The 11953-nt window shown below is 38.0% G+C and overlaps 1 protein-coding gene across 1 annotated transcript; it reads left to right on the forward strand.

Annotated features, from left to right (window-relative positions):
- The first annotated feature begins 369 nt into the window (after nt 1-369).
- On the forward strand, nt 370-11736 carry LOC135466733 (homeobox protein unc-4 homolog). Its single transcript, XM_064744428.1, has 4 exons — nt 370-646; nt 1602-1780; nt 10732-10979; nt 11064-11736. The coding sequence occupies exons 1-4, from the start codon at nt 370-372 to the stop codon at nt 11734-11736; spliced, it is 1377 nt and encodes a 458-aa protein (XP_064600498.1).
- The last annotated feature ends 217 nt before the right edge of the window (nt 11737-11953 follow it).

Below are 11953 nucleotides of genomic sequence, written 5' to 3' on the forward strand. Positions count from 1 at the left end.
GCCAGTTGGAGGGGATCAGGTGAATCTTGAAGACAGAGGGGCCGTACCAGATTCTCACTCACAATGGGCCGTAAGTCGGGGAAGTGATCCATAACGTTTATGTGTAAACACATCTAATAGCTCTACCGCCCTCGTTCTGAAGATTACACCGCTAACAACCTCTGCCGTGATTTGATTGGCTGAGCACGCCCTACCCAGAAAGCCTAAATATGGATTCTGGTGGCACGAGTAAAATCTTTTCAGTGAACTGGAGTAGAGATAGGATGTAGTGTGACTCTGACTTCACGACAGCTTCTATAGTGACACCTCATTAACACCGTTTAGTGGACTTGATTCCCCGACCCGGTCAGTTTGTGGAGAAACTTCAGGATGAATACCCGTTTGCTGGAGCTGTCGTACCCCCACGGGTACGGTCCCATGGCCTTCTCCCCGATGGCTCACTACGACTCGCCTTTCTCAGCCTTCCTCCCCGCCGTCGCGCAGTTTGCCGCCTATGCGGACCTCTCCCCGCGTCATGCCCATTCACAAAACAGTTGTGGCTCGTTTTCTGTGGATGCACTTATTAATTCCACGAATAGCGTGAACATTTCATCTAGCTCACACAGCCCTGGCAGTTCGGGAAGACTTAGCCCGTGCAAATCTCCAGGTAAGTCAACTGTCAAAGTTCTAACAAGCTACAGTAACACATAAATATCTCGACTGTCATTTTGCTTTTCTTCATCGTAGATTTTATATTTTTACTTTTTGTTCATTTCTGTTTTCACTAAAATTCTGTCTTCACGTTTTCTTAATGTTTTATTCCATTAACAATATAATATCATATCTTCCATACTCGAAATTAAAATAATTTTCTTAATCTACCATTTATGTATTCAACAGTTGACCTTACCACTTTGATTTTCACACTGTCACGTCACAAAGTATTCTAACATTTATACCGCATTGCCCTTGCAGACATGCGAAAGATTGAACTGAAGTTTGAATTGGTTCTTTTTACAATTTTATGAATTTAAGTACAGGTAAAACAAAATACACTTTATTTCCAATGCAATTAAAGTCTCGTGAGACCAATCATAACCTACAAAGCTTTGGCATTTAATTTGTTGCTGGAAATTAGCGTAATCTTTGCCATAGTTTGACTTATGATTGTTAAATTTCCCAGGCGAATCAGCTTTGACGGATTTCTGAATGAATGCTCATGATTTTATAAAGATAATGAGACAAAAAAGTCTTCAGTTCTTTAGAAACATTTGAGACCGATTAACTTATCTATGTTCCCATCAACCTTACGGCATATAAACCTGTAGACGATGTCCCTTCATTGCTGTCATTCAACATATCATGACATAGCAATATTGTTAATGAAGTATTATCAAATTAATGACTTAATCTGATGTATAATTTATAAATTCCGACTCAAATTGTTTACTGACCAGACATTGTTAGAACATTATCAGGCATTGATATCGACTGTCATATTTTAAAAATTAATCTTATTTGTTTATTTCCTTCGTAGATTTATAGCAATGCGCAATGTGTCGTGGTAAAATTGTGGGATAACTTTATTATGTTCTTAATCTGTCTTTGTTTGGGGTTAACAGATAGAAACGGGGACGATGGAAAAGACGGGTCGGCTTCGAAACGTCGCCGAACACGGACTAACTTCAGTGGCTGGCAACTGGAAGAGTTAGAAAGAGCGTTTCAGGACAGTCATTATCCGGATGTATTTATGAGAGAGGCTTTGGCGCTGCGATTGGACCTGGCAGAATCAAGAGTACAGGTACGTTTTCATTTACATGTGCTTCTGTCTCACCTGAGTGTGCTATTTCGTGGTGACATGTGTCCAGTGTGTAGATGTTAGCACCTCACCGATGAAATCACATAAATCAAATTAAGTTCACAAATTGCTTTGGTGTGTCGTAATGACAAATCACGATTAGTACTTGCCTACAACGGCGACCAGTGATTTCACACCGTATATCTCTTGACAAGCGTTATAAATACTACTCAAAGTCATCTTGAGAATTGCATCTGTACTATTATAACGCATTATTGACATGCTCTCAAAACCTATGAACACATTATTCACTAAATTAATACCATTTTCCTGCCGATACAACTTCAAAGAGGAAGCAATATTAATCAAAATTTATTCTCATTTGGCTTTTGCGTGGAACAAACATTCGCTTTTTAATTAAATTAATTGATAATTTAAACCTTTCTTAGTTCAGTTCGTTGTGCAGATTAAAACTAGCTATAACTGCAAGTGAGTATATGTGTAATCGGAAACCTGTGAAATACACTTTATTGTTGAGTGATTCCTTATTAGAATGTTCATAGTTAATCGCTTCAAGATGGTCGTTATATTTATCCGTGAAGTTTATAACTGGAAGGTGTTACAAAAACTTTTGTGCTGGCTAATTAGTGATTAAATTTTTGTAGTTGAGCAATTATATGATGATAGCCTCATTTGTTTATTACGTATAATGTATCACTTTAACAATTACCATAATGGATCTACTGAAGCGACAATTTTTTTACGAAATCTTGTAGTGTAAGAGGACATGCAAACAAGTATTGTGTATTAAAAGTCTCTAAAAATGTTAAAAATAAAGAGACACCTGTATAATGGAACACATTTCTAGTGACCCATTCCAAGATGGTTATTAGGAGCTTATCTGATAATGTAATGAATTATGTTATTCGATGGAATATGTTAATTCATACTTCGGATACATATTATATTTAGATGACATGGAAGAATTTAGATTTGAAAGAAGGCAGGCGAACGAAGTGTAAAAGTTGCAAGCCTAATAGCCATGGTGTATTCAGCTATAGTCTTGCCCTTTCTGCCGTTACGAAGATGATTTCCCCGCTTTGCTATATAATTATGGTTTTCACCTACTTGATATGAACTAATTAGCCACAAGTTTGCCAATTATGATCTATTTTAACTCGCAATGTTTCTTAGACTTACACAGAAATTCTACACTCTTTCTGTGCTCAGCACATTGGCTATTAAAGCCGGTAATTGGTGGGTTGGGTTCGTTTGTGATTGTAGACCTTTTGATAGAATTCTGGCATGTTTGAATTTGAGTCTACAGTGAAAGTAAATCGAAAGGATTCATAAATTTCTCTAGCCAAATATTTTGCCAATTTTCGCCGTCTCTTGTGTGTGTGGCATCGATTATCCAGCGGGCGGTGACTATTGTTCGCGCGTTGGGAACGTCTTCATCCAGACTGGGGCCACTTCCCCTCCCTAACGAACCGACGAACAACTTGAAACATCCCGATCGATGGTCGTGTTTGCGAACAAACACGCAGTCGTGACAGAAGCAAAGAGCCCACTAGTACTGCCAGCAGCCGCACTGACAAAAGTTTTTCAATTTGCCCCATTTTCGTAATTGGTACTTTGTGCTTGTTAGCAGGCAAGATATTGTCCGACAAATTTAACACAGTTTGTCTCTGATCCAAATATTGATTGTAAATGGGTTGTAATTGAAAATCTTGGCATGAAGCGGTAAAAAGGTATGCGCGCTCTGTTGGTTTTGGGAGAGTTATAATTTCATTAAGATCCTTACACTCCGTCGTCCCCCATTTCCGCGCTCATATGAGTCAATATGCTGGAAGAATGGATGTAATTATGTTGTTATTTACTCCCGATCGAAATCCCACTTTATTAGTTACTTCAGTCAGAGCGAAGGAAATGTCGATTTGCCGGCCATCTCGGACAGTCCGTTCATACCACTCAGCACATTCACAGAGTAGTCACCATTCTTAAGGCGCTAATTGAAATATGTGAGGGACGAGTAGTTTCTCTCACTCCGCAAGCCTATGCCGCCTTTGTAGGGTATCACCACGTTATATCCCTCCTCGTGTTCTCAGTTCGTATATTAGGGATGCCATAGAGAGGCTGACCACTTTATCGGCTTCATCGTAGCATCTGACCGACCACCCCATGGATGCCCCGAGACAGGGCAGCTGGCGGGTGCCGTCGAGATTTACAACAAAACTTAGATTTCAATTCCATTCTATTATCTTTTCCGTCCCAATTTAACCTGATTCAGCCTTGTTATGGTAAAGGTTTATTTCCTCTACTCCTCCAATCAGCCAGACTACGAGTTTGCGGTACTGGACAGTTGTCCGTCAGCTGTCCTGAATGCGGGAGATCTGACCAGAGATAGGATTCTGTCCTGCGATTGTCAGTCAGCACCGATACAGTCGGTCCCATATCACACTATAAGGCCATTTTGATATTTAATTCAACAATGACAAATGCTTAAACTATTATTCTTAGTGTCTGTAATTTTTCGGAACGAACCAATCGATCACTCTTTAAAAATTTATCAACTCGTATTACTCTGTAGGCTTTCCTTATAAAATGTTTACTTAAAAAAGAGTAGTAATCGATAAAGCCGGCTTTATACCCTTCTTGTTATTTGAAGATAGCGATAAGGGCCAATTTTTACATCTGAAATGTAACTTAAGACGCTGTATTCCATCGTCTGAAATTGAGAATCCCAAATTTTGGTTAATGTTGCCCTATCGTCTGATATCTTGGCCACGCCATAGGATACATAAAATGATTATCTATGAATTATAAAAATTCTCCATTACATTGGGATAAAATTTCCCATGTGAAATCAATCATGGTTTAGTAAGGGACTTTGTAGTGAAGATCACTGGTGTATTTAAGTGGCCCCCTGGTGGGCTGCAGGGACACTGTTTACGCTACCTCCACATATTCCATTGGGTGGCAGACATTTTGGTTTTGATCTCATAGCTTCCTAAACGTAAAAGCAATTTTATATCTTAGATATGAAAATGATGGAGCCGTATTCCTATCAGACTGTTGGTTTTGTCTGCCATATGGAGATCGTCACCCACTCCTGAACCAGTCTACATTCCAAACTTTTGAACTTTTGTTTTCCTCCAGGAATCGTATAAATAGGCAGACTCATGTGCATCAAATTGCCAAACTCCAGCTAATTATATTTCATACATTCTTATGACATTTAGAATTTGACAAAGTGCATAAGGAATTCTTCATTTTCTCTCCCAACTAAAGACCTAAAGAAAAGAAACGGTAATAAAATGTCATGTATTTTGAAAATTCTGAAATGGAATCTCCTAACGAAATGGAAAAATGTTCATATGTATTTTTTGTCAGTTAAGGAACATTTGTAGTTTCATGTATACGTATAGAACGTACACATGTATCTTTACTTTTATCAACGATAGTTTAAAATTATTTGTAACATATCAAGACCCGCCTTCCTTACCACTGCTATTACCTGAATATCAATATCCCAGGAACATTTTGTTGGAACTTTTTCTTGGGGATTTTATTTGTATGACGATTTTGCAGAAACATACATTTCGTGTATTCATTATGCTGATGCATCCTGACTATTACATTGAAAATTACCTACGAATGGATAAACAAAGAAATGGAAATTGTTAAGTCCATCTTCTGTGTGAATGGCTGCGCTGTAAAGCCTATAGTCTGCACTACAATGTGCACGTTAGTTAAATAAATCTGCCAGGAAAGCTGTAAGTTAAAAATGGAAGGACTACACACCATTATATCTTACAGCTGTAACTCTGGATTCTATATAAATATATCGCACTTCTACAAAAGTTATAAATGTGTCTGTATAGCAGCCAAATTTATGAGGAGATGTAATTATAAATTCAAATGACCACTTCCAGTGTTTGCATGGTAATAGCTGGACACGTGTCCACCCCACAAAGCCTTGTAATGAGATCGTGTTTCATTAGTCCAAGAATTAAATACACAATTAGCTATTAACTTTAATGCGATACATCTGAGACAAAATTATAAGAGGTCTGAGCTCGATTTTAAAACATACGAGCAGGTTTATAAATTAAACACTATTAACACTGACTAATTACCAATTAATTTTATTTTCGTTGAAATATCCATCATTGATGATAGCATGCAAGTATCGTCTTATAGCATGCAAGTATCGCAAGTATATATATAGAGAGAGAGAATAGAGAAAGATCCCCTGGTGAGGAGAATAGGAAATTGACTGTTTCATATATATATATATATATATATATATATATATATATATATATATATATATATATATATATATATATATTTCTTCACCCGACTTACAGAAATGAGTTTAGTGCATGAAATGTCTTAGTTCTTGTGAGATTGTTATTTAGTGGTGAAACTTAGTAAGGACTACAAAAATTTCATTTGTGCAAAGATTTTCAACTTTTTTGGAATCGGGTGTCTATGTCATAAGCGCCCGTTTAAATGGCATTTCGTACTCATTACAGAATTAAAATAATATTCATCGCTGTTGAGTACATCATTAAAAGAACGTATCTTACGTAAGCAGCATGACTCATACGAATACAAGTTTTTCAACCTCCGTTTGAAGTCACTTAAATTTTTTGAAGGAAAAAACGGGGCGGAACGAAACGAAACAGTTCTCATTTTGCTAATACTCGTCGAGGTGGGAAAACAAAAATTGGAGTGAGGGATCTTCCGTTTTGGCTCGTTTACATATCTATTGGTAAACTTGTTAAGAGAGGACCTAAATGTTCAGTTTAGATTCGGTTGTATGATGTCAGGTATTACTCACAGCGACCATATACGTGTACCAGTCCAGTTGCTTCCATAAGAACCTGCGCTAAAGGCGTGTTTCTGGACACCATGACTATAGGCAAACACATCCCATAAGGTTACTCCCCTATAACAGCTGAAATAAACTTGGCCTGAACTAGTGGATGCTTTATGAGATCTCTTCTCCGTCATTTCAAAAACACTTGGCTCCCGATGGTGATAAACCAGCGCTCGCTGTCTGCGACGGGGCCACTTACGTTGCGCTGTAAAACACGAAATATCTACCCCTGCGTCGTCTCGCGGGATGTTTTCTGTGCAGTATAGACAGCCTGCTTTACAATTCTTACAAAACAAGCGCCTTATTTACTCGAAGAGAAGGTATAGAGTGACAGAGGGGCTGGCGACAAGATCTTGTGGCTTGTCAGCATTAACCGATAGTTTCATTGTGAATTTGTGGAGAAAACCTACATGCGCATGCATGGCCCAACCATTGGTTGTATAGAATTAAATGAGTCTAGTGTATATAGCCCGTCCCTGTCACCGTTGGATTTTAGCGCCGCACCCGTTACTTAACCGAGTGATTGCGCAAACGTGCGGGTTGGACAGATGTCGACAGGCGCAAAGAATCTCAGCTAAACAATCAACGGTAAATATATAATCCGTCATATACAATGCCATTTTCATCTGATCTGAGAGATAAGTCGGACATTCATGTAAGACCAGTTCTCTATCTACAGACGAGCTGATCAGTTAATATTGTACCACTCACCAGATTTGACATGGACGCATGCGCTGTAGCTTATCGGAGCCCTCAGGGCTCATACATACACCCGTTCCCACACCCAAAAGTGAGAACTTAAATCATTTATAATTACTCGCGATTATTTTTTTCATTACCTTGATTTATATACATTGTCGGCAATTTTATGACGTTTTATTTAATAAGAATTGTTTTAATTTAAAATCATATACTTCATGGTTTGGAGCTTATTTTAATAGGGATTTTAGTCTTTTAATTTGTGTGGAGCAATTTAATCCTGTGGAAAAATATGAAATGAAAACAATTTTGGAGTAATTACTAATCTTAAAGACATGCCTGTTTGCTTTGTTCGCAATTGTATGGTTTCTCAACATTTTAAGGCGTTTTGTAGTGCTATGCCTTGTAGCAATTTATTAAATTGTACACCGTGGGAGAGGTAAGGTTTTCCCGAACCCGCACTCCTATCGGCACATCGGAACGGAAAGTGACTGTATGGCAATAAATAGGAGTCGTGAGACCAGTGCTATCTGCATCAGCTCGTAGCTGTGGGTGGTTCCTCCCCTACCTGATTAGCATACACTCACTGTACTATACTATGATGCTATAATATACTATACTATACTACTATACTGACTGCTTTGCTACACTTTAAAAAACTGATCACGGACTGCATATTAACTGACCCATAAATTCTTATTCGCAAAGAGCCAGGTTGAAAACGTAACTTATTTATATGCCTTATTCACAGTCCTAAGTTTAGGCCTATACGGATTTTGAAAACCTATTAAATTCGTCCAGAATCCAAAATATATCTTCATAAATGATCACTTATATTTTTGTGTAATATTACGATGCCTATATTCCACTGCAAACGCCACGTTAAATGCGTTAGTTTTTATCTTAATTGTTATTTGTTAAGTGAGGAATTTACAGAAAAACACACACATTAATACCATTTTATATGAGGTATAGAGTTATACTTGTTGTATAGTAGATTTGTCTAGATTCATACGTTGAAAATGTTCAGTTCCACTGTCTAATGAAGTCATATATAGAAATGATTTCTACCGAGCATATTTAGATATAACTGTATAGATGCTACTCTACACCATGTAGAAGTGTACGATAACAAGAACATCAAAGAATGTGAGTTGAAGGACAGAAAACGGGTAGTTACCCTGTCGTGATTCACATGAGGCTTTTACCTTTTATATGCTCTATAAATGAAACTAAAGCACATGTATACATGCACATGTAAAAAATACAGGTATATAATTACTTATGCAATTAGAGCCGGTATCGTTTTAGCACCTGACACTAATCCAATTTCGATCTTTAGGGGAAAGTTAATGAAAGGTGGTTTGTTAATGATATACCAGCAAATTTGCACCTGTTAAAGATGAAAGCGCCAAGAAATATATAAAATATACCTACAACCGTTTACTTAATTTTCAACCAATGCTCACTAATGAAATGCACCAACAGCCGCCATTGAAATTTTTTAAAACCTACACATTATACTATATTCAGTTTAACAGTCACCAGTATTTATAGGCCTATGTGCAATATAAATCAAGCACGAATATATCAGTTTGAAAGAAAGGCACATGATTTTGTTTTGAAATTCTTTTTGAAAGAGTGTGTCTTCTTCATACCAAACAATTAATTGTGTTCCACTGTACATATACTATCAACACTGTACATTCATCCAACTTTCTTAATGTTGAAGAGCTGTGGTCGCCAATCTAACTAAAATAACAACAAATAATCAGTTGGGGGGTATAATTCGGCACTTCTTCAAAATGTCATAATTGTCAACATGTTCTGTTATCAATGTTGTTTGGACGTAATGTATAGCAGACTACAACAAATGCACACTCTCTGAGGCCCAGTAATTATTACCTGATCTGTTAAATGGTCTTAGCAGTCACGATGTAAAACTATTTCTTCAATTAACGTTCGCGTTCTTTTTTAAAAAGTAAGACCGCCTCTCGTTCGCTGAAGAAAAATGATCAATCCAATTACAGCGGTTTAATAAGATATTGCAAAGAATGTATGAAATGTGGACAAAGTACTTTTTAATATCTATTAGACATATAATTAGGGACTAAAGTAATGAGTGTGTGTGAATAATCTACTTGACGACCCACGCTCTCTTCTATCTACCATAATTGCCTCTGAGATCTATCCAGATAGATTGACACAACGGAAATTAATTTGAAATAGATTACTGTTATTTAATCGTCTAAGTCAGTTTCTTTGTTTTGGCGACACAAGTTTGTTATCTTATAGAAGCCCATTGTTTCTGTTCTTTTGGCGACTTTTTGCAGCTTCTTTATTACTTTTAACACAGATAAATTGAGTCCGTGAAAAGTTGAGAGTGGGGCTGTCAGTCCTTAAGTGGTGTGTGGGTATAGAGACGGATTGCGAACTTTGATATTGCCGAAATAGTGCTGCAATATCCACATACTGTCATATAAGTAAAAACAATCTTTTACTACGTCAAACAGCAACTAAGTACATAGATAACTAAACAAACAAACAGGATTCTGCATGTAATGCTCCCAAGTACATGTAATTGTTTTACCACTTTGACCTCCAGCACACGCAAGTTGAAACTCCAATTATTAATTAACGATTAACTTATTTAGGAAAAATTAATAAATCATGCATGTCTTCATTCTTAGTTTGTTGAATGGCCTGCCCATAAGGTGTCTTTCAGTGATATAGTTTTTATAGAACGTAGTTTCTGGCTTGTTTAGCACACCACACACCTCCCGCCAACAGCCAAACATATTCGTGTGAAGTGTCAACTCCCCAAGAAAACTTGGTGAAGTCACTGTAGAACGTGACGTCACCACGTCTGGATATTCTGGAACAAAGCCATACATATCCAAACATTGGATTTCTAAACTCTTTATTTTATGTGCCGAAATCCTCGAGAGCATAGCGCTAAACAAAAATAAATAAATAAATAAATAAGTAAATAAGTAAATAAATAAATAAATAAATAAAAAAATAAATTCGACGGACACTTCATTACTGGATGTATTGTAGGAAGTTTGTTTCCTCATTTTCTGTGATCTTATATAAAATTATTTGGTTGCTGATAGATAGATATGGTGTGATTAAAACATCTTTTACTATTCTTATCTCAGTTTTAATTAGAACTTTGGATTACACTTGAATTATTTCCACTAGCTTGCAACTAGAATTGTAGGCTTTAAAACTTAAGTTTCCTTAGAGGGTTATTTTGTGATATTTTATCTTCTTTTATCTTGTAAACTATTTGCTTCCGTAAAGTTTTTAATGTCAAACTTGATAGACATAAATATAAGTTAATATTGTTTATTCTGCATTTCAGGTTTGGTTTCAAAACAGACGTGCCAAATGGAGAAAAAAGGAGAACACGAAGAAAGGGCCGGGCAGACCTGCGCACAATGCTCATCCGCAGTCATGCAGCGGCGATCCGATCGATCCTGTGGAACTGCAAAGACGGGAACAGGAACGCTTGGAGAAAAAGAGGAGGAAACAGGAGGAACGCCTGAGGAAAATGGACGAAAGGAAGAAAAATTCTATGCAACCATTGAACTGTTATCCCTCAGAAAGAACGTTGGACTGTGACCCTGTCGCGGACACCACGGACGGCGATGAAATGTTACAGGACAAACACAACAGATCGGTGTGTTCTTCTAGCTCGTCAGGGGACAGCAGTGGTGACAGCTGTGGAGAATCCCCGGGTAGTGACAAGCCTCTGCCCGGTACGTGTTCATCCGGAAGCAAAAAGTCAGCCAGTTTGTCTCAGTCGACAAACAATTCCGGTAGAAGGACACAAGAGAAACCGAAATGCTCTTTTAGCATTGACAGTTTACTAGAAACGCCCAAAGTTCCCCGTGGCCGTCGGCCCAATTCAAAATACCCCAGAGTTCAAGCCTGCAAATCCATGAGTGCTTTTTCTTACGGAATGTTACCCTTGTACCCAATTACCCAACCTGTGGGTTTCACAGTGGAACAACACCCAGATGAGGATACCACCGATGACGCGGAGAAGACATTGCAGCAAATTCATGAGAGGGACACTAAACAATGTGAACCGACTGATCTGTCCTGTAAAAGCCAGGATGTTAATAAAGGCAATGGCTTGATTAAAAGCGAGAAGTCAGTCTGTGAAGAAACAGCCAGCAGGACATGCGAAACTGATAGAATCTCAGAAACGCAGGAAGAAACGACTGTGACAAACTTTGAAAATGACTCTCCTGGGTCTCGGGACTGCTCGCCGGAACACTCTCCAGCCCCGCCATCGTTGAAAGAGGAGACGGTAGACATTAATGTGGAGTGCACGAGTGACAATGAAATGGACTCTAGTTGATGGTCATCGGCGACAGGTGGCGTAATCACCGCTTAGAATAGACGCCTGTGACGAAACAAAGGTGCTGAACTTGATGACTGATGTCGTATAGATCTATATAAAGACAGATGTATAATTGTGATTGCAGGTTGTACGTATGTCTTACAGTTGATGTTAGCTCTATTAAAGTGCACGATCTCGCTGTTATGGAAGATATCACAGGTTTATCGTTGGACAG

Source organism: Liolophura sinensis, chromosome 1 (assembly GCF_032854445.1).
Source record: "Liolophura sinensis isolate JHLJ2023 chromosome 1, CUHK_Ljap_v2, whole genome shotgun sequence".
In the NCBI taxonomy this organism is placed as follows: domain Eukaryota; kingdom Metazoa; phylum Mollusca; class Polyplacophora; order Chitonida; family Chitonidae; genus Liolophura; species Liolophura sinensis.